The following is a 22,301-nucleotide window of genomic DNA, read 5'->3' on the forward strand; positions in this document are numbered from 1 at the left end:
AATCTCTAGATTGCCTACGTACCCTTTTAAAGGGATCAAACCAACGTAGTTCGAATTTGATTTGTGTAAAGGTAGATATTTGATTTTGGGGGAATTTGGTTGATGTAACCAGTGATTCAAATTGGTTGCGGTTGCGCCTATTGAGATGTTAGACTGCCTACGTACCCTTAACGGGGATCAAACCGACGTAGTTCCAAAATTTAGAAATTAATGGGTAAGTGTGGCCCAATAATTTAGAGTTGGTGTCTTTGAGACGATTTGAAGATTTTCATAAGTAGATGACCTATGAGAAAAATTGAAAATTAATGGGTAAGTGTGGCCCGCTAATTGAGAATTTGTATTTGAGAGATTTGGATTTAATCTCATTGAAATTTGCATGGGTAGATGACCTATGAGAAAAATTAGATGGTTTTGTACCATTTTTCTTATTGTCAATGTCCAAGAAAAATAATGAGCCATTTTAATGAACCCACTAATTTTCTACAATTGACAATTGCATTTGGGCCCAAATATGGCTATGAGGATTGTTGAATTAATCCATTAACCATATGATAGGAAATAAGAAATCTAGACCTTTATAAATTTAATGGGTAATTATTTGGCCACCCACTAAATATGTTGGGCCTTTAAGAATTAAAGGGTATATAACTTAGTAATTTGACTATGAGCCCTTTAACACATATATATTTTTTATCTGTTGGTTTGTGCTCATTTGGTTTATCAAAAAACCAATCACAATTGAACTAGGACTTCAGAGATAGAGACTGTAAAGGACTTGTAATTTCTGACTTGGAGAAGAGTTACGCTACTGCCAAGACACTTCTGCTCTATTTAGAGTGCCAGACTGACTCTGGCTCAAACTTCATGCCATTAACTATTTACTGCCTCACTGTCAGACTTTTTCACAAGAAAACCTCCACAAGGTACGACTCTTCTTTGTTGGTCACAGTTTATCCCTTCACCTAAACTGACATCTTTTCTTTCCTGTCAGCCTGACCTCAAGGCTTCATCCATGTGCAAATTAAACAAAGTGGTGTACAGCCACTTCTCTTTTCTTTTCTTTTGTTACTTGTTGACTTTTCTTCTTATCTTTCTCTGCAACACCAAGTCTTTTGTCCCATTTGTTTTACTTTTTCTTCCAATTTCAAGAAAGTGGCGTCAGCCACTTCCCTTTTCCCCTTTTTTTTTTTGCTTGTTGGCTTTTCTTCTTCTGTTTCTTCTTGGCTGCTGCTTCCTTTTTTTGTTTTTTTTTTCTTCTTTGCTTTTGGTTTGCTGCGCATCCATAAGTTGTCAACAGGAACGTGGCTATCCTTTTTCTTTTAAAGACCTCCATCCTTCCTTCTTCCTTCCGTGGTTTTGATTGTTCGCAAACAATCCCCAGATGAAGAATTCAAAGAATAGGCTGCATAAACGTGGCCTCCCTTTTCAAGCTTTGTTCCTCTTTTTTTTGTGCACACAGCTGATTTTTATTTGCTGTGAGGTTAAATCCCTCCATGATTATGTTTGTGGGTTTTGTACCCAAATTGGATTTGTGCTCTTGAGAGAGGCTGTGACAGAAAAACATGGCCTCTATTTTCTCTCCCTTTTTTTTTACAGATCTCCATTTTTTTCTCTGCCTATTCTTTTCTTCATGACTAACATCCTTTACATTTTTTTTGATGTAGTTTGCTCAGAGAGAAAAATAAAGGCCTTCTTAAGCAGAGAGGGAGAGGAGCGGTGAGAGAGCCCAAGAGGTAATTCACGCTTTTTTTTTGTGTGTGTACATTTTTGGAAATAACCCTCCAAACACCATCTCCATTTCAAAGGATTTCCTTTTGCTCGGCAGAGCTTTATTAAACAGGAATCCTTTCATGGATTTGTTGTTCATGATTTAAGGGTTGCCACCCATTATGGATTTATCATCCGAGAAAAATGATTTGAGGGTTGCCACCCAACAAGAATTAATTGACAGGATCCAAAATACCTGTGAAAATGTCTTCTCTTGTATTTGTGCTCCTGCAATTTTCCTCCTGCAACCGTTTTCTTCTTCTGTCGTCTTCTCCTTTTTTTTTTCTCTCCCCCTTTAATGCAAAATATTTATACTAAAAACTGGATAACCAGCTCCCCCAAAAATAGGAGCCACTAAACTCTCTTGAACGTTTTCATTGGTTTAGACCCCCACCTTTTTCCAAACTTCCCCCCACCTTTTTCCAAACTTCCCCCCACGTTCCAATATTTTGTGATTTTTGTGATTTTTTTATTCCAACATGGACAAAGAACCGCTTGTGAAAAATTTACTAGAGCTGATCTTGCTGCACTGTTAGGGCTATACTTGAATACATATGTTATGCTTTTTATTATATAGCAATTGATTATTGAGAAGAATTGGAAGGATATAGGTTTGTGATTGGGATTCTCTGACATATCTGTTCATCAATCTGCTGATGCAAGATGCATGAAGCTGCTATGGCTGCTGTTGAAGAGAAACTAACGTCACTTGCGAGTTGGGGTTCATCTCCATGCATAATCAAAGAAACTCACTTTAAGCAAGCACTGGCTAAAATCACACCCTCTCTAAGCGACAAGGTATATATATATATATATGGATCAATTTTGTCATTGTTTTATATGTATATCCTTGAAGAAATAATTCTTTCTTATTTTAATTCTTATTTGACCCTAAGACCAAGACTTGAAACTCTTTAAGATTCCGTTCCATTGCTTCTCCGGTGCAGGATTTGCGAGACTATGGGAATTTCCGAAAGCAGCAGGGCAAATGGACTTCAAAAAGGAAAGCAAGAAAAGGAGAACATGTTTGTCAAGAATGTCCTTACCGATTTTTCATTTATTTTTATTTAACTAGCTTTATTTTAAGGTATTTATTTTTTTAATCAATGTAATCTTCCCTTCAAACTCAATTTTGATATTCGGAAATCGAAGGATCATCGTTGCAATTCTCTTTTTGCTTTGAGGAAATAAATAAATAATAATAAAAAGCGAGCTACATTTGGGCCCTCTATCTGAAAAGCCCATTATTTGACCCCGAAAAATCTAAAAAGCCCATTGTTTTTTTTCCAATTCTTCTACCTTCGCAGTTGAGGTAAGAAGAAAAAAGAGAGTAAACGCATAGACACAAGTGAAATTCGAAAGCGAGAGAGAGAGAAAAAGGAGACGATGAAAGACTCGGACTCTGAAATCTCCTCCATGAAACCCAGCAACAATAATAATGCTGCCAAGCTCACAAAGCCTCCTTTCGTACCAGCCAAAGACGACACCAAACCTGTGCTTCAAGACCCAGTCAGTTCTCTCTCTCTCTCTCTCTCCACACAATACAAACATAAAGGTTATTCTTTTCTGGGTTTGGTTTTTATTAATTGGACTTTTTTTTTGCTTTTTGTTGTTGGTAGATACTGAGGTCTGATCCGATTGAGACAGAGGAAGCTGTGCTTCGGTTGCCTCCATTTCCTATTAACAGATCAAAAAATCCTCAACCCAAAATGAGTTGAGCTGTTGTTGTTACTCTACTCTTATGTAGAATGAAATTGTACTTTCATGGAGAATGAATGATGAATGTTGAATGATGTTAAGTTTTTTTTTCTTCTTTTTAATGTAAAATCTCTGGGTGAAAAAGCTCTTCTTAATTCCAGTGTTAATTGCCATTTAATTTTTGTTGGGCAAAACCCAGAGTTTTTTTTTTTATTTTTAAAATACATGTTGATTTTGAATCTTCGTTGGGTGGCATTATTAAATATGTATGTAAAGCAAAACTCTATGTTCATATTGTTTTTGTTCTTATACTGATTGATTTCGACACGAAAAAGAAAAAAGGAAAATTGATGAATTAACAAACGGCAACCAAAAGTACAACCAGAGGAATTGATGCATTGAGCTTGAGTTTCATTATAATGGTGCACAATCAATATATGCTTTGGGTACTTTTACAATTTTTTTTAGCATAACAATGACGAACACTTGAAATTCATTTGACATAATAATGTTCCCCATTATGGAACAAATAATAATCCACCCTCATCAAATCTTTAACAAATCAAGTTATTACAACAATAATCAAGCATCATCTTCGGATGATGCAGAATGAATCTGACACTGAATATTGGGGAATTTTTCCGGCAATGGAAACACGGGGTCAACACCAGCAGAACCTTTCAAAGCAAGACCTAGCGCATAGCCCAATGCACGTGCAACTGGAACGGCAACGGCATTGCCAACTTGAATGTATCTGAAACAATGCAACCATGAAGAGATAAGACCACCTGTAGATTTTGATATAACAAGAGATGACAGAACTGAAGTATAAAAATATAGGGTACCTCTCCTTGACAGGGCCACAAAGTTTGTAGTAATCTGGGAAACCTTGAAGTCTTGCATTTTCACGAATTGACAATACCCTGTCTTGAACAGGATGCAAAATTGCCTGTAAAAAAGTAAAGGAAAATGTGTTTAACTCGTTGTCTTTTCTGATTTTTGTCTGAAAACATTTATCTTTTTGTATGTAAGTATGCATATACCTGGTTATGGGGCTCAGCTCTAGTAACAACTGTTGGTACAGTTTCATCCCACCATAAACGGGCAAAAGGTCTGCATAATTTGACAGAGTTGCAATAGAAGATTTCAAAATTTATGTTGAGTGATTGAACCATGCAACCCAAACCCAAAAAAATAGGTACTAAAACTTACTTTGATGAAGACCCCTTCACAAAACTCATAGCGTAATCAGGGACCTATCAGTACAATGTCATGAGTGAGATTCACATAGTAAAGTTGCAGGAAAACAAAAGAACCAGCGGAGAAAGATGTGTTTTTACCAAAGGTTTCCCGGACTTCAAATACACTCTTTCTACATCAGGATCCCACTCAACCTTGTTATCAACACGCACACGAACACCGGGTAGATCTCTGAAGTTTGCACCCTAGTTCATAAAATATTAAACTTATAAGCTGACATCAAGATTGCAGGATTTTATCAATGACAAAGGAATACATGCCAACATGCATTTAATTGTAAAGAAAGGAACCTTTCTCTTCGGGATTTCACAAACACGTGCATAATCATCTGCATTCAACTCTAGGGGACGGTGATCGTAAAGCGTCTTGTGTAATGATTCATCCTTTGAAGACCCCAGCAAATCTGTATCAAGAGCAACAATCAAACAGAAATTATAGTTTTCCCAACAAACGCATAACTCTTACCAAATATATTTTTAAGAATCTACTGCTACTTCATTACAAGCATATGTGTGACCATTAACCATTTTAGCAATGGCTGAAACATGCAAGGCTTATATTTAACTGAATGAGACATATTGAGTTGTTTATTTTCCTGATTTAATTAACTTCTATATACAGTATTTAATCACGCAGATGTAATCGGCTGAGTTCAGTTTCTGTATTACTCAATATCAAAGTAACAATACAATATCAATTAGCTCATTCCATTTTCACATTGTTACAATATCAAAGTGTCCAGCATCCTTCGAACAGGCCAGCAAACCCAAAGGAAAACAAAACACAGAGGCCCATATTGTCATAACTCCAATAAGCTACACATCATGCGACCAAAGCAAGAAAACAACAGGGAAGTAGGTACATGAAGTTGAACTCAACAAGTGTGTTTCAAATCAATGACATATCAAATGTTCAAAACCGATGCAGCATCTTACATTCTTTGCTTAGTCTGATAAACCTCTGAAATTCTGTCTGGGGGGGCCCTGCATATGGCATCTCATCCCGGTTTTCACTATTCTCAACCTACATACAAACAGGGTAGATAAATATACATTGAGAAAGGTAGAAAAACAAAGTAAACCACACCCAACAGTAACAATTAGAAGACTTTACAGCAGGAAGGTCAGATATTGCATCCTCCAACAAAAGCTTTCTTTCTAATTGAACCGGGCCACCTTCATCATAAGCAACAGTGTTCCCCTGCATTTATTACACATTGTTTAATACAAAACGACTATAAACAACATAGAACTTAAGCACTTATCATACCTCAAATTGCGTGGGAATAACACCCCTTACAACAACATCATGTGTAGGAAGTGGGTACTGAGGCAACCTCTGCAAAAATCAAGCAATTCATTAGGCCATGAGATAAAACCAGCACATTATTAGTAAAAGTTAATACTTCAACTAATATACCTCAGTAGGACGGGCCCCCCACATAAACATACGCATACGAAACTGGGGAAGCCCATATGCACCTGCTGCCATCATTCCCATCCTAGCTTGATAGTTCATACCAACAAGACGTCCCAAGGCATAACGTCCAAGGAGTCCCTCAGAAAATTTTACAATATCAACCACATTTTCCATCAAAACGAATTTTGGGTTAAGGTACTGTACGAAATCCATGAAAACAATCAATTGTTTATTTTTCTCATCTTCTAACGGTTGTTGTGTGTTCCTAAATCTGTTGAAACCACTAATTCCTTGGCAAGGGGGCCCCCCACACACCACATCAACATCACCCTACATGAAGAATGTCCAGAACAATATTAAATGAAGCGTCAATGACAATAATTTATATTTAAATTCTGCAAATTCTAAATTTAAGGTTAGGGGAAAATTAAAAACTTACGGGTAAAGGAAATGCTTTTGATGCATAACGTTGAGAAACAAAGTCTCCTATAGCCTTCCTACAATGCCTGCTTGACAGAAAGATATGCATTGCAATGCTTTAGGACACAGCTAAACATGCCAGAAGGTATCACATACATGCTCACAAACATAATTCAAGATAGTTGCATACCCCAGTCCATCAATTGGCTCCCAGGTGTCTTCGTCATCCCCATACCCCTTCCAACGGATCTGTGTAATACATCAGAAAGCAAATAATATTATCTAGTGAAAAACTAATTGCTTGGTTATCTGCAATTTTCTTATAAATCTGAAAGGCACACGGAAGCAGAGATTGCATTGTTAAAGGGTACACACAGTAGCAACATATGAAACACAGTTTTGTATTCCCATTTAAGATATATCCATTAATGAAGACCTTCTAACATACTTACGATGGAAAATTTCGAGCATCTTTGTTATCAGTGAACAGCTTGTACTTTTAGATTATCTTTCCATTTTCCATATCATACAATGAAACCCGTGCCGTTTCAGTGTCAATAAGTTTTTTTTCATGAGAGAGAGAGAGAGAGAGAGAATTGAACCCACACTTTACGCCTCGTGTTTGTATAAAGGCCAAGCAGAGACTATGAACTTGAGGATTAAACCATAACTGAAAAGCTTCAATCACTTATAAACAACTGCTCCTATGGCAAAAAAACAAAATAACATAAGACTACAAATTATTTCCATACCTTAAAGTACAATCCTCTCTTGTTTGTCTTGTTGGGGTCACCATAACATACTTCTAGTACGTAATCAACTTCAAATTCAGGATCATCACTATCATTCTCATCATTTCCACTATCACCATCTTCTTCTTCCTCCTCTTCGTCTTCCGTTTCAAAAAAGTCAAACTGATCATTCTCTGAGTCAAACTGATCATTCTCTGAGTCCTTGGTCTCAACCAAGTTAAAATAAAAGCAAAGTTTTCTCCACTCCTTCAGCAATGAGAGAAAATCTTCGGCGGATTCATTTCTAACCTGTTATGGTATGTGAATTAGACAAGTTAAGCGTGCAAAGCACCACATCAAAAGGAGGGAAAAAGTAAGCTACAAACACATACCTCTGTCTCTGGGTGGTTAAGCTTGAGACTTTGGCAAGCATACTCATTTACGTCAACAGCCCATCTCTAAAAGATTTAAACAAGAAATTAAAGATATTAACGAGAAATTATAAATGGATGGATGGAATTAATATTTTGCATACATTTTGTAGATTCTCATTTGCTAATAATGTGGCAACTTAAACTTTGTCAACCTCATCTAACAAGTTGAGTTATATTCAGCTATCGAATCTCCATGATTATTGGTGAACTAATGTTGAAAATTTTAGAAGACATTAATCAAGGAAATTGGACTTACTGTAACCAGATTTACATTAGACAATTGTGCACCAAGGCACAACCCAGTTGACATTGCTCCACAACCAGAATATAGGTCAAGCAATGTGACTTCTGGTTTGCCACACTCTCTAACAGGGCAGAGTTGGGCAACTTTGGAATTAACCTGACAAGCTTTGTCCACATCAGCACCTTCGGAGTTAACCTCACAAGCTCGGTCCACATCAGCCTCACTAGAAATTGTTGAGTCATCACTTCCCGTCTGTATATTTTCTGAAATTTTAACAGAAAACAACATGTGAACACAGATATGCCTTGCAAATGAAATAGAGACCAATTCATCGACATCAAACAAAAGGAGGATGATAACCTTCTGGCAAGTTCATGAAAGTTGAATAAGGTAACAAATATGTTGTGTCACAAAAGTACTTGCATGTCGAAATTAATTTGCTCTTTTCATTTTGATCAACCTGGGAAAATAAAGTGATTAATTCTTATTGGACTAATATGAACAACAACAAAAAATGGATGATTGTGGAAACTTAAACCATACATTTAAAGACAATCTAACAATATTAAGTTTTTCAACAAGACAATCGAGAGGGTTGACATCTTGAATCTCTGATAAAAATACACGCCTCTTATCAATTGTAGCACACTCTTTTATGACCTACAAGAAAGCCCAAAAAAAAAAAAATTAATGTTATAATTTAGCACGCAATAAATAGCTTCTTATTGTTCAACATAAAGAAATAAAAAACTCTTAAGTATTTGAAAAGAGAATCATGAAGAGGATTCTTTTGGAATATCTTACAGTGTCTGGTGATCTATAGTACCATTGTGCAGTAAAATATAATGTCCCATCAATCGCCTCAAACATTTCCACGATCTTACAAACGTAGGGTTCGTTTCCATCCCCTGCCTAAACATAAAAATGAATACAAAAAGTCGTCAATTCATGAATAGGCATGTATACAAAAGCATTTAAGGCCCAATTTCCCAGGAAATGTTTCTAGTTCACTCTCGAACAATGCAGCTTAGTACAAAATCTAACAATTTGTCAATTTCAATCATAGTGCATATGAATCTTATCACACACACATACATATATATACCATTTGCACTGTTGGAATTAATTTGTAAAAGGTTGGTATTGCTACCTAGCCATGCAATAATCGCACCCATCAAACAAATGGCATCCTGACAAAAACTTTGAGTTTCTTAGGTGAAAACACAGGCAAGCACCCCAAAAAAAAAAAAAAAAGGTTCAAGCATATCAGTGCACAAAAAGAACCAAATCTGAGCCTTTGTCATCAGTCATCTTATTGTTTTCAAACGAGTACCCAAACATGATATTTCCGATAAACAGAAAACAGTCATGACAATAACCAAATGGATAACTAATTGTTACTTTGATTATACAATCAACAATATGGAGCACAATCAACAAAGTGAATGTGTCCATATTATTAATGAAAAACAGAGGCAGGAATATTTCACAAAAGTACAAATACAAGCAAATAATAATAATAATAATGCAAACTCACTTGTACATGAGCATCATCATACAGATCAAATATGTTTCGTCCATCAACCTCTGCCTTTATGTAATGGCCACGAGCCTGAATTGCATCTTCATCTCTGTTTCAAAGATATCAAAATATGAAATACCAAAGATACAAAATGAAAAGCATATAGGTAGCAATGAAATACTGACAAGGGGCTTTTAAAAGTGAAAAGAAATATCTTTGAGAAAAATGAAAAAAATAATGATGTACAAAAAGACACAAACTTGAAATAGAATAAAAAACTTACTGGTTTGAGTTGTTTGGCCCAGACACCTGCTTCATCTACAACAATACCAAGAACACTGTTAAAAGTAAATAACAGCATAAAACCCAAATGCCCTTGGGATTAGCCCAAGTGGCATGGGTGGGTGCAAAAGTGAATTTAGGACTTGGCTAGGTCAGCTCCAGCAGGCCTAATAATACTTTGGTAACACCTATAAGGTATTCTAATTTACCGAACTCTAGTGCATCATACATATTCACATTGAAGCACTGAGTACCCCATAACCTAAAAAGTGTCCAATAACAATTTTGTTCATCACACTTAAAAACGAAAATATTAAATTAGTAATCCCAATGATTCATGCATCTGCAACTAGAAGCACTGCCAAGCTCCAAATAGAGCTAAAACTGATTTTCTGACAGCCGAACACTTAATTAAAAACATAAAACCCACTGTTCGAGCTTTTCGGCAATAATCGATTCGTCCCAGTGGAAAAAAAACACATACCAATTAAAATTCAATAAGTCACAAAAATGCAAATAAAGAAAACACCTTTGATCTCTCTCCTAAACCTTCCCCTTTAATTTCTTCAATCCAGACTACCTTCAATCCAAAAATGCAGGGAATTTGTTCAATGTCTCGGAGCTGATCTTCCTATTAATGATTGTAACAGCTTTTGTTTCTACAAAACTCTAATGAGCCATAGATTTGGAATCCTTTCCTCCTTTCCTCCAAATACAGCCTAAGGGTTCAGAAAATGGGCAAACAATAGGTATCAATCAAGCTAACGTATTGTTGCTCTGGAGTACAGAAATGTTTCAGAAAAGGCATTTCTTGGAGCATTCGATTTCTTACTACGACCATCTCATGAGTCACTTACCACAAATTGTCTGTCTTTACTGAACTAAGCCTAAATATATTGTTCTTATTGAAGTTTTAACAAAAATTACTAATCAATTTAAGTAAACTTATACTAACGTTTAAACTTACAAAGACTTATAACACAGTTTCCTAGAAACTTACATTATTTGAACTAATATGTTTGTCATTTTCAAGAAAAATAATAAAACCTCTCAAGAATCCAAAAACTAGTAAGAAAATCTTTCACCTTTCCCAGGTACCGTTTTGGCCACCTCTTTCGAGCCTCTGTATCTTTCACCGGTTTGCCAAGAAACTTGGCTTCAGGCTCCTCTCCATCTTTGACGGCGACCGCTTTACCCTTGAGCTTCCTCGGCGGAGAAGCAGTTTTTTCCATACTCTCTGCGACCTCTTTTTTAGCTATCGGCTCCTCAGTACGCTTCAGCTTATTGGCTGAAGCGGAATTGGATGGAGGAGCTTCAGAGGGCGAAGACTTGCTCTTGCGCTTGCCGGCCATTGTCGGTACGGCGGAGAGAGAGATTGAATGGCCGAGGAAGATATAAATGGAAGGGAGACAAATAGTTTGGTGGAGAGAGAAAGAGGGCAATAGGGTTTGTTTAGGGAGTAAGTGATTAGGATTTATATTGTGGGCCGCGAAATTTTGAAGCGCAAATTTTGGAGTGCGAGGCGTGGGCGGGAAAGCGGAAATTTTCGTAAGAGGATTTGAATTTTGACGTGACGTTCCGAACGTTGGGACTTTTGGGTATGTTTGGTTGCGTGGAGGACTTTTTGGTGATTTCGGGTTTCATTTTAACTTTATTTTCTTTTTTATTTGTGATTCAATGAATCAATAAGCGTGTGGATATGTCTAAAAATAAATTAAAAGCATCATGATGAATATACAATGCATATGTGATAAAGTGTGTGACTTAAAAGTACCCGGTGTGCAAGAGGCTTGTATCTCTCAAGTGTGTAAAGAATTTGTTTCTCAAGTGCTTAAGAGTATTTACTCCTGCACCGAAAGTTTTAAATTCGATTTTCCTCAACATCACTTGTATAAATATAAATTACATAGTATAAATTGAACTAGGGTGCTTTGGGCTTTACCCTTGAGCTTCCTCTCCATACTTTCTTTTAATTAATTTATCCTCCAACTGTAAATAAATAATAATAAAAATTATTAATCTACCTTTAATATTGAATACGTATCAATTTCATTCAAGATGACTTCGAATAAAGTCAAGTACATTCTACTCCTATGTATTCCATTTAACATTATTGTTCTTCGTATGTATTCCATTTAACCTTATTGTATTGTTTTAATAATTGAAATAATATATAATAGAAAATTGTAACTGTTTGTTATTTAATAAATATTTGATTATGTAAGTACAACTTATTTTTATGAATAAATTTTTTTATCGTCTTTGCAAGCCCCCTCACCGCTGCACTTGATATCGTCTTCGGAGCCCAAGAAGAAAGGTTATTGGGCCAACTCTAAAGCTTAAAGCCTCTAGAGGAAATTGTTCCTGCCTGGTAAGTAGTGCAAAAATCCAAAAATTAAACGAGAAACAATAATTACTAAATAATTAAAAGTTGCAGACAGCATTGATGCATTCCTGATCATCAGAAGTACTAGTACTATTAATATTTGGAAAATGTCCCTAGCTTGATGACGAGGATGATTCCAGTACTGCAGGATCATTGACGACGACGTTGTTTTCAAAATTTTGTGGATTTGGGTGCTTCAAATTATGAGGTTTGTAATATTTATTGAAGCGAAGATTACAAAGAATTATGAAGAAGCAGGCGGCTACATAGATGGAATAGGCAGTGCATTTGAACCAGAGAGGAAAAGGGATGGTGATGGATATGAGGAAGGCAGTGAATCCGAAAAAGAGGCCCAAATTGTGGAAGAGGTAGGAGATTGATATGCCTGCAGGACAGTAGTTGAAGTGAACAAATTTGCTGACCAAGATACAAGTGAAGGCAAGTAAGACTGTGAGTCCAAGAAAGTAGAAGTTCAGAGGGAGCTCATGAGAGTCGTGAAGTTGGAGGGGCAGAAGGGCAAGTCCAATTGCAGCTGTGAAGCAAAACACCACAATTATCTTTGCCCAATCTAACTTGTTCTTGTTGTTCCTCCTCCTCCTCCTATCTCTATAAGAATAAGCTGCTGCTGCTTCTGCTACTTGTAGTGCGGCTTCGGGATCATCAAGATTAGGATCATAATCATCATGATCAAGCGGACTAATTATAAGAGATTTGACTAGTTGTAGGATCTTTGTAGTAATTGCAATGAGAAGAGGCTTTAAGTAGTGATCATAAACAGTATTAATAATAACATGCTTCATTTTATTAAGCGTACTCAGAGAGAGAGAGAGAGAGAGAGAGAGACAGATGTATATAGAGATAGAGAGACAGATACTGAGGTAGATTTTGAGAGAACCGTTAGTGCAGTGCAGGTATATATATATATATATATATATGTTGGAGGTTTCTGAAAATTAGGAACTTCTTGGTAATTTACTTGACATACACAGTGTTTGGAAATTCAGAGAGGAGGGTTTCAGAAAGTCTACTCCTCCTATCTCTATAAGAACACATGATGTAGAAAAGGTACAAAAGTGAATATGATCAAGCGCACAAAAACTTTAGTTGGAGATTGATTATGCAGAAATGGGTATTGGTGTGTATATAATATCAAGATAATCACCACTTTTTGTAACTTCGGTAGGTTGCCGTAAAAGCCTAAAAGGGTATTGGTGTACATAATATAGCCCTATAATATAACATGGCTTCACTTTTTTATGTCGATCGGATGCCAACTTCAAACTCTTTTTTTGTCAAACGCTGGGAGGGGGAGGGGGAATATTAGGTGGGTTTTTACAATATTGCTCAGGGGACGGGCAACTTCAAACTTTGACTTGTATAAATATTTTATTTAACGTAAACTGCCTTGTTTCAAACTGAGGATGTGACTGAATTATCAGAGTTTACTCAAGACTAAATCATACATTAGTTATTTGGTTTTTTTTTACTTGCGTTTCTTTTCTCTGTCTCTGTCTATCTCTATGGGAAATGCAATCCATTCCTTCATTTTCTTTTCTTTTATAGAAAATCTTTTGCCTTGTTTTATATATATTTTTTTTTGTGGAAGGAAACATACGTTGTCCAAATATATTAACATAAAATACACAATTTCAATTTTGTCATTGAATATATATTCATTTTGATAGTATGTAATTTTTGGTTATATTTAATATGTATTTATTTTATATATAAGTTTATTGAAAATTAGTCAATAAAACTATGAATTAAAGTTGTTTAAAAAAGCTATAAAAGCAATACATATAAAAAAAAAATCATTAAATTCGAAGTTAAAAATTTTAACTAACCACCTGTCAAAAAATTCTTTGTTCCACCCTTGTCCAAACCTCTTTCAATGCACGCCCGCCACACATGGGCGAAACTAGCCCAGGGAGCTTTTTTGGATAATTTACTATGAAAACCCACACGGCTTTGTCTTGGTGCAAGAAACAGAAAGCTAACTAGATGGGCCGCCGTTCAACTAAACTCAGCTGGATGGACAGACAAAAACCAACTTATTATCTGCATCGTCTTTCGTGTCTTTGTGCAGCAGCTGTTTAAAAATGTCTGGAACACTCAAAATACATATTTTTATTTTTCTGTAATACATTCATTTATTTGAAATTAGAAAAACACAAAATGTTGTTTTCTTTTACCGACTTATGCAAAAACAAAGAAGACGAAAACATTCCACAGCATGGAATTCAAGATTGAGTATACAGAAAAGTAGGAGTGACGTTAAATCATTTTTTTATTATTGGAATTTGACTCCCTGATTCTGATCCGATCCGTCGGAAAATAAGGCATATTCCAATCCCATGTGTTTCACTCAAAATTATTATACGAATTTTAGAGTCTCTTAAAAGAATTGGCCCTGGGCTTTCTTTTTTTTTTAAAAAAAATTTTTATGTGAGACACAGACCTTGGGCTTTTTATTTGCCTTCTGAGAAAGGAACATTGGGTTTGGGCAAGTCATATTTTGACAATTTCAACTGGGTCAAAATAGATTGCAACCATTAGTGTGCCGGTAGAGGACCAAAACCACAAGGGATAAAACTGTACGAAATTATATTTGCACTCAAGGATATACTTTAGACACCCATGTCCTAAATTTTTAATCCAGAGTTTTCCATTTCCCCATTTTTATTCACTTTTTACACTATGTATGATGTGGAATTCGTTGCATGGCAAATATTAATCAAGAAATTATACAAAATAATATTTATTAATAGGAAATCATACAAACAGGAAGACAAATCGTTGTGGAATTTCATGCAGATATATCAAGCTACTACTCAACTTTTACAAACATAAAGGGCACTGTGAAGTTATTACAGTAGTGCAGTCTAATATATCTCTTCTTCTCTCTCTCTCTCTCTCTCTCTCTCTCAACATTAATATTAATTATAGAAGTGATTGCAAAATATGACTACAAGGCCTGAGGCCACATAGATGACAGATGCAGTACATTTAAACCAGAGAGGAAAAGGGATTGTAATGGAAATGAAGAAGGCGGTGACTGCGAAAAAGACCCCAAAGAAATGGAAGAGATGAACTGTTATTCTTGGACAGTTGGAGTGCTGAACAAATTTGCTTACCATGATACACGCAAAGGCGAGTAGGACTGCCAGTCCGAGAAAGAAAAAGCTTAGAGGGAGCTTGCTGGGGTCAACTTGGGTGTGTATGAGAGCCATGGCAACTCCTGTTGACAAGCAATACACCACAACAATCTTTGCCCAATCCAAGTTCCTAGCTGCTGCTGCTGTTGTTGTTGCAGATGGTTGTGGTTTTGCTGCTGGAGCTGGAGCTTCTGGGTCATCGAGATTATCAAGACGGCTCACAATGAATATTATTTTCTGGAGCAGTAAATGGAAAGAGGCCTTTAGGGACTGATAAGAAGCAGTGCAAGTATTCCTCATTTTTTTCTGCACGCGCTAGCTGTGGATGTAGGTGAAACCGACAACGGTGACCTACAGAGAGAGTAGTGAGACTGCGAGATTGAATTTGGCTTTGCTTTCACTAATTCGTTGAGAGTTGAGAGAGTACACAATATATAGAGTTTCATATGAAACATGCTTGGTTTCCTAAGTTCTTTCTGGCTTTTTCTTTTTCCAATCTCCTGTTCATTCTTTCTGGCTTTTTCTTTCTCCCTGTTCATTGGGTCGATTCATTCTTTCTCCAATCTCCTGTTCATTGGGTCGATTCATTCTTTCTCCAATCTCCTGTTCATTGGGTCAATTCATTCTTTCTCCAATCTCCTGTCTCATAAAATGTTAAATTTGAGATAGACAGGTCAAAGGCCACTCTTAGCAGCACCGATATTGTCTCTAACTTAATCACCTACTAGCCTCTCTGCACGCGCTTCCGCGCTTGCGAGAAGTTTTTTTTTAAAAATAAGTAAATTTATTTTAAAATTAAAAAAGATAATGGATAGTTATATTCCATAAAAATAAGATCCATTATCTGCCTTTTCCTTTTCTTTTAATTTTTTTAAATATGAAAAAGTGTGAATTTACCATATTATCCTCATTTAATTAATAATTTGAATTCTTAATGTTTGTATTAACCAAGGGCATTTTCTGGTATTTTGAATGTTTCACCATTCTCTGCCTTTTGCTTTATATATATAGATAGATAAAGCCCAGTATGTGTGAGGTTTTATCACAAAATGCCTTAGTGTTATTAGGAGTAGAACCACTTATTATAAATTGTAGTTTATTTAATCAAGTGTCCGATGTGAGACTTTATATTCTTCAACATTTGATGTTTTAACTTCCTTACTTTTCCTTACTGTTGTCATGTTATTTGCCAAACTTTTTTTTCTTTATAATTCCTTACTTATTGAATTTACTTAGTTACCAACTAGACAAAAATCTCTCTCAGTAGGTTTTTTTTGGTATCTAGAGTCTCTACATTTAGTTCTTTTGCATTTATCCGTATTTCACAATATACTCTAACTATTTAAGACATGACACATGGCATGTGAGACTTTTAAAAATTAATTAAAAAAATTAAGGTTCAATTTAAAATTAAAAGAACATAAAATCACAAAATTCAGTGAAAACCAACTCCCCCTCCCCACCACCACTACCCACGCCAATGCCACCCAATACAAGATGCCATTTCTCTGTATGTTTTTCTGGCCAAGCCTAACCCCTGAGAAACGACAAATCTATCCCCCTCAAACCATGATATAAGCAGGGTGTCAATACAAATCAAAATACCATAGGTTATATTTTTTTCGTCAATTGAGTAGACTAAGAAGGGCGGTGAATGGAGAGGTTGATTGTTGGAATAATATGCCGATGCATTTTGATCTTTCATATAATACTTTAGGTTATAATCATACTTTGGTGGATGATTATTTTTAATTTGTATGTGTTCTTAACAACCCACTTTCCCTACCCTCCCTAATTCTTCCCAGCGGCCCCCAACTTTCGTGGAGAAGCATGTGGTTTTTTAGTTTATGTTTTATTTTTTATATTTAAGCAATAAAACATTTGTTAATTTAAAACAATTTTGTAATTAAAAAAAAAAATCTAACGCTTACATTGGTGATATGTCATGACTTAAACGGTTAGATTATTTAAATGGTCTAGGTATCGTGCAAAATGTGAGTAAATGCATGAGAGCTAAATGTAGAGGCTCGAGATCCTAATTTTCTAATCTTTTTTGACAAAATTTCAAACTAAATGTAGAAACTCGGAACTGACAGTAATAATAAAAAGAAGAAATAGTGCAAGTATTGCGCATTTTTTTCTACATGCGCTAGCTGTGGATGTAGGTTAAACTGACGACGGTGACCTTGATCTAGCTAGCTTGAGAGCTCAATGGAAAAGATCAGGGCAGATTAAGGGTACTGATATTGAATTTCCTCAGGGAGAGAGCAGTGAGACTGCCATATTGAATTTGGCTTGCTTTCACTAATTCCATCCATGAGAGGACATAATATAGAGTTCATATGACCTACTTAACTCGAGGTTAAGACTGTTTGGTCTACTAACTCATGTTAACACTCTTATTCTCATCCACATAGGTTTTTTTTTTTAATTCGAGTAAATATGAAGTGCCCATTTGACATTACTTATTTGGAGCAAAAATCACTTTTTTTTGAAAAGTTTTCTTCCACATACTTGTTTGGTAAATGAAAAAATGATATTTTAAGAATTATTGATTTCAGCCACAGTGATTTGACAAAGCTACCAGGAGGGTGCTTTCATTCCCCTTCCGGTTATGCGTAAAGTGGATTGGGGAACCCGTGCTCTTTAATGAATTTTTCTTAACTGCCCAAATTATCCTCTAGGCTTTTACAAATGACATCTATTGTCCTCCACTTTTGTTGAACCCCTCATCTTCCCTCACGATTAGTACTCAGTTCTTCTTCTTCTTCATCTTAAATTTTTATTTTTTGTCGTCTTCTCTTCACACATTTATTCTTTAATTTGTCTCCACAATTCCTGCTACCTAGATCTAAGGTTTGTTTCTCATCTTTTTTTCATTTTCTCTCTTCGTTTCTAGGTTGTATTCTCAAATAAGGTTTTACTCAACATCACCTTCAGGGTGGGTTGCTATGAATTTATTGGTTTTGTTGGATCACTGGTGTATTTTCTTTACTCTCTTTCTGGGTTTCAATAGAATGCTGTGAATTGATTATAATACTAAAAAAGTGATGTTGAGGGGGAAAGGGGATAATTGAAAAAATCATCACTCAAGAATTTTTTAACTTCCAAATTTACTTTAAAATATATGGAAAGGACTGCATATATGCTATATTAATTGTGTCCCCCCCCTTTTTTTTTGGGGGGGGTGGATCTCTGGTGTATTTTGTATATTTTTTTTCTGGGTTTCAATGAAATGCTATATTAATTGACAAAAACAAAAACAAGGCAGTATGACTATGAGCCCACATAACGCATCTAGAAAGTGATAATAAGGTGTCAAAGTGAATTGGAAGTTAATTGGCAATTGGTTGTTGTGTTGTGCTAGCTATGGATTTAAACAATACGAACGAAATTATTAACGAAGAGGCAATGAGAGCACTGAATACTTGATGGGGATAATTATAGAAATGTCACCTGAATTTATACATCAGTTTCAATTTATCATCTTAAAGAAAAATTTAAGCGAAATGTCACCAAAAGTTTTCAAAATGCATGATTTGTCACCTTACTTTAACATCATCCAATTTTTCATCTATTTTGAAGGGTCTTTCCAAACAAGATGGTTTACATAGCTTTATATTTAAATTATATAAAAAAGAGGGTTTACATACTGGAAAGACTAAAATACCCTTTAAAATGGATGGAAAATTGGATGATGTTAAAGTCAGGTGACAAATCATGGATTTTGAAAACTTAAGGTGACATTTTGCTTAAATTTTTCTTTAAAGTGATAAATTGAAACTAATGAATAAGTTCATGTGACATTTCTACTAAAATCCCTATTTGATGGAAAGATTTTGAGTTATTATATCCATTTGTGAATTCCAATTGGTCATAACATTCAGATTTTTTTGAGTTGTTGTTCTATTTATGAGTTCCACTTGGTTACAACATTAAGATTTTAGGTATTGCAATCTAAAATAATAATTTCAGCTTTTGAGTTATTATACACAGCTGACAACACTTTTATAAAAAAAAATTACCAAACACTTAGAAACTGATTATCGTACTAGCATCACTTTTAACAAAAAGTTTACCAAACACCACACTACTTTCTTTAACAGTTGATTTCTTATACAACAAATTCAACATAAATGATTTTCACAGCACAACAATGTCAACTTAGCCCTAAAGATGATTTGGCAACTACTTTTTGGCTAGAATGGTTTTTTTTGGCAATTACTGTTGATTAGTTAACTCAAGTTAAGTTAAGACTTAAAAGATCAGGTGGTCAAGTTGGGGGTTCAACTTTTGATTTGTTAACACAAGTTAAGTTAAGACTTAAAAATGGTCATTGGGGTTGTACCGCAGTGGTCAAGCTGTCCATTTTCCTTCACCACTCACTATACATTTTGAGGGATTGTATCATGGCGAGGGAGGTATGTTCCCATTTGAGAGGTTTTTTCAATCTGACTTCCGAGCTTGGTTCTTAAGTAATTTATGTTCCCCTTTTGTTTATGATAATCAACCTTGAAAAGTGGTTTTTTGTGTTTATTTGCTGGTATATCTGGAAGTGGCGAAATAGTAGAGTTTTCAACCTTGGAAAGTGGACTTTAGGAACACATCCAAAGCCCATTTACAACATAACAAAGAGGCTTCAAACAGACATCGATTTCTTAAAACATGCCCAACCCCAAAACATTCAAAAAGGCATCAAAGTAATTTAATGATCAAAATTAAATTCAATAGGGCCAACTGTCATTTTTGGGTTTGTTTATAGAAATTAAATGGTGTATGGTTTATCTATATCACTGGTACTAAGAATGATAATTAACTAAATATCTCAAAAGATTATTTCTGCTGCAGTCTCAGAATGGCTCAAGGCTTATCCTACTAAGACCCCCCAAAGGGATCAAGTGAAGGTTATGTTAGCTTGGGAGCCCCTTGTGAATGGTATGTTAAAGTTAAATGTTGACGGTTCTCCCAAGGGTAGTACTGGTTGTATTGGTGCTGATGGAGTCATCCGAAATTCTCTTGGAGAATGGATAGGGTAATTTGCTGTCAACTTGGGGATGGGTCAAATTCTGGATGCTGAGCTTTGGAGTTTATTCTTGAGGTATTCACTATTATACCAAATATAGAGGCTCAAATTATTATTATTATTTTTTTATTTTTAAAACCTCATATAAAATGGACTTTAGAAATACACCCAAAGCCCATTTATAATAAGGCCAACTGTCATTTTTTGAGTTTGTTTATAGAAATTAAACGGTGTAGGGTTTATTTTATTTTATTTTATTTTATAAGAACAGGTATATGACTAAATATCTCTTTATTCTTTGGCTTGCACCTTGTCGTCGAGAAAGGGGTTCCTAGACTCTCCATTGAAATGGATTCTATGACTCTTGTTCACCTTGTGAAACAACATGCTCACAATTGTTTTCACCCTTTAGCTGGAGTAATTGGTACATGTGTTCATTTGATGAGCAAGGTTGAAACTGTTGAGCTTTCTCACATTTACAGGAAAAGGAATGTTGCTGCAGACTGTTTGGCAAATTAGAGCCAAAATATGGATCTAAGGGTTTGGTTTTTTGATGATGCTTCAGAGTGGATTAGTTCCTGTCTTATTGGTGATTTGTTGGGGGCTGCTAAGCCCCGGATGATTTGTGTTGTCTAGCTTTTGTTGTCTGGGTTATCCCTTTTTATTCACAAAAAAAGAAGAAAAAAAATAAAAGCTGTCTGTTTCCTTCACCCTCAAAAAACCTGTCCTTTTCCTTCACCCCTCACCCCAAAGGTGCCCAGGCGGATATGAAACATTTGTATGTTGTATATGCTATATCTGATTTGCAGGACTTAATATGACAGATAACACCTTCTCACTTCTAATTTCTAACTAAACTACTGTATTTGATGTTTTAACTTCCTTACTTTTTCTTACTTTTGTTTTCTAACCCATGCATGCTATTTGATTTTCTTTTCAAGCCCAACTTTTTCTTCTTCTTTAGAGCACTTCTAGCCATTTTCCATGGCAAAGGGCAAAGGCAAGGCAAGGGTTGTTACTATTCATGTGAATAGTGGCAGCCATTGCAAAAGGTTGTGGTGTTTCCACCCATTGCCATGACAATCACTATTCACATCAGATATTATGAGAGGAATTTGTATAGAGTTTTGGTGTGGGAAGTGAAGAATATGACTAAGTATTTATTTTAAAAAAATTCTGAAAATTCTAGTATTTTTTTAGATTTTTTTTTTGTCGTTGACGTCAGCAAACCCAGGCTAGAGGTCAGGCTGGTTTGGCCTACGAGCTAGCCCAGTCTCGTGGGAACCACGGCTTGCCAGGGCAAACTTGGCCCGCTGGAAACTATTGCCTGGGCTCGGGCCCTGTCTTGCCAGGGCTAGGGGCTATGGTTGGACTTGCTCTTATAATTCTTTACTTATTGAATTTGCCAACTAGACAAAAAGCTCTCTTAGTAAGTATTTTCTAACCCTCCTTGACAAAATTCCATGCTTCATCATGCCAGGTTTGAGCAATATTAGAAGCAAGAGTATGAAATTTCTCCTACATGGCAAGTTCATATCCATGAGTTATTATTGCATTCCCAATTGTGCATTCGGCAAAAATGGAAATATAATTTCTTACCTATGAGTTAGTATGCCATCGGGCGGGGCCAGGCCTAAACGGGCCCTACTTCATTTTAAAAAAATCATAAACTTAATCATAAGGGCATTTTAGTCCGAATTTGAGATTAAACTCACTTAATTCCAATATTTTCACATCAAACCAAATTCATAAAACACCCAATAAAGTCACATAAATTATAAGATTTTCCACAAAAATAATAAATTCAAGTATTATTTTTGAGGTTATTACATAATTAGATTGTAATACATTTTAAGAAATAATTTTAAAAAATAATAAGTATCAAAAAAATATTTTTTTAAAAGATGGTATGAATAAATATGCAAATATTTGGTGATGTGTTCAAGAAAAGCATGATTAT

General features: G+C 35.5%; 2 protein-coding genes and 1 long non-coding RNA gene across 3 annotated transcripts; 2 read left to right on the forward strand and 1 right to left on the reverse strand.

Annotated features, from left to right (window-relative positions):
* Positions 1,105-2,998, forward strand: LOC109949567. Its single transcript, XR_002272020.1, has 3 exons — positions 1,105-1,733; positions 2,379-2,565; positions 2,715-2,998. It is a non-coding gene; the product is annotated as an uncharacterized LOC109949567 (long non-coding RNA).
* LOC18774958 lies at positions 3,074-3,659 on the forward strand. The gene is made up of 2 exons (XM_020565572.1): positions 3,074-3,276; positions 3,387-3,659. Exons 1-2 carry the CDS (start codon positions 3,154-3,156, stop codon positions 3,483-3,485), a joined length of 222 nt encoding a protein of 73 aa, XP_020421161.1. The 5' UTR covers positions 3,074-3,153; the 3' UTR covers positions 3,486-3,659.
* Positions 3,856-11,490, reverse strand: LOC18773528 (DNA (cytosine-5)-methyltransferase CMT3). The gene is made up of 21 exons (XM_020565570.1): positions 10,863-11,490; positions 9,779-9,813; positions 9,511-9,604; positions 8,778-8,885; positions 8,517-8,633; positions 8,334-8,433; positions 7,986-8,236; positions 7,688-7,753; positions 7,317-7,604; positions 6,755-6,813; positions 6,584-6,650; positions 6,145-6,474; positions 5,995-6,063; positions 5,839-5,925; positions 5,661-5,748; positions 5,016-5,128; positions 4,806-4,910; positions 4,678-4,721; positions 4,509-4,578; positions 4,311-4,414; positions 3,856-4,219 (listed from the first exon to the last, which is right to left on the reverse strand). Exons 1-21 carry the CDS (start codon positions 11,127-11,129, stop codon positions 4,048-4,050), a joined length of 2,634 nt encoding a protein of 877 aa, XP_020421159.1. The 5' UTR covers positions 11,130-11,490; the 3' UTR covers positions 3,856-4,047.

The sequence above is a fragment of the Prunus persica genome, chromosome G6 (genome assembly GCF_000346465.2).
Source record: "Prunus persica cultivar Lovell chromosome G6, Prunus_persica_NCBIv2, whole genome shotgun sequence".
Taxonomy (NCBI): Eukaryota; Viridiplantae; Streptophyta; class Magnoliopsida; order Rosales; family Rosaceae; genus Prunus; species Prunus persica.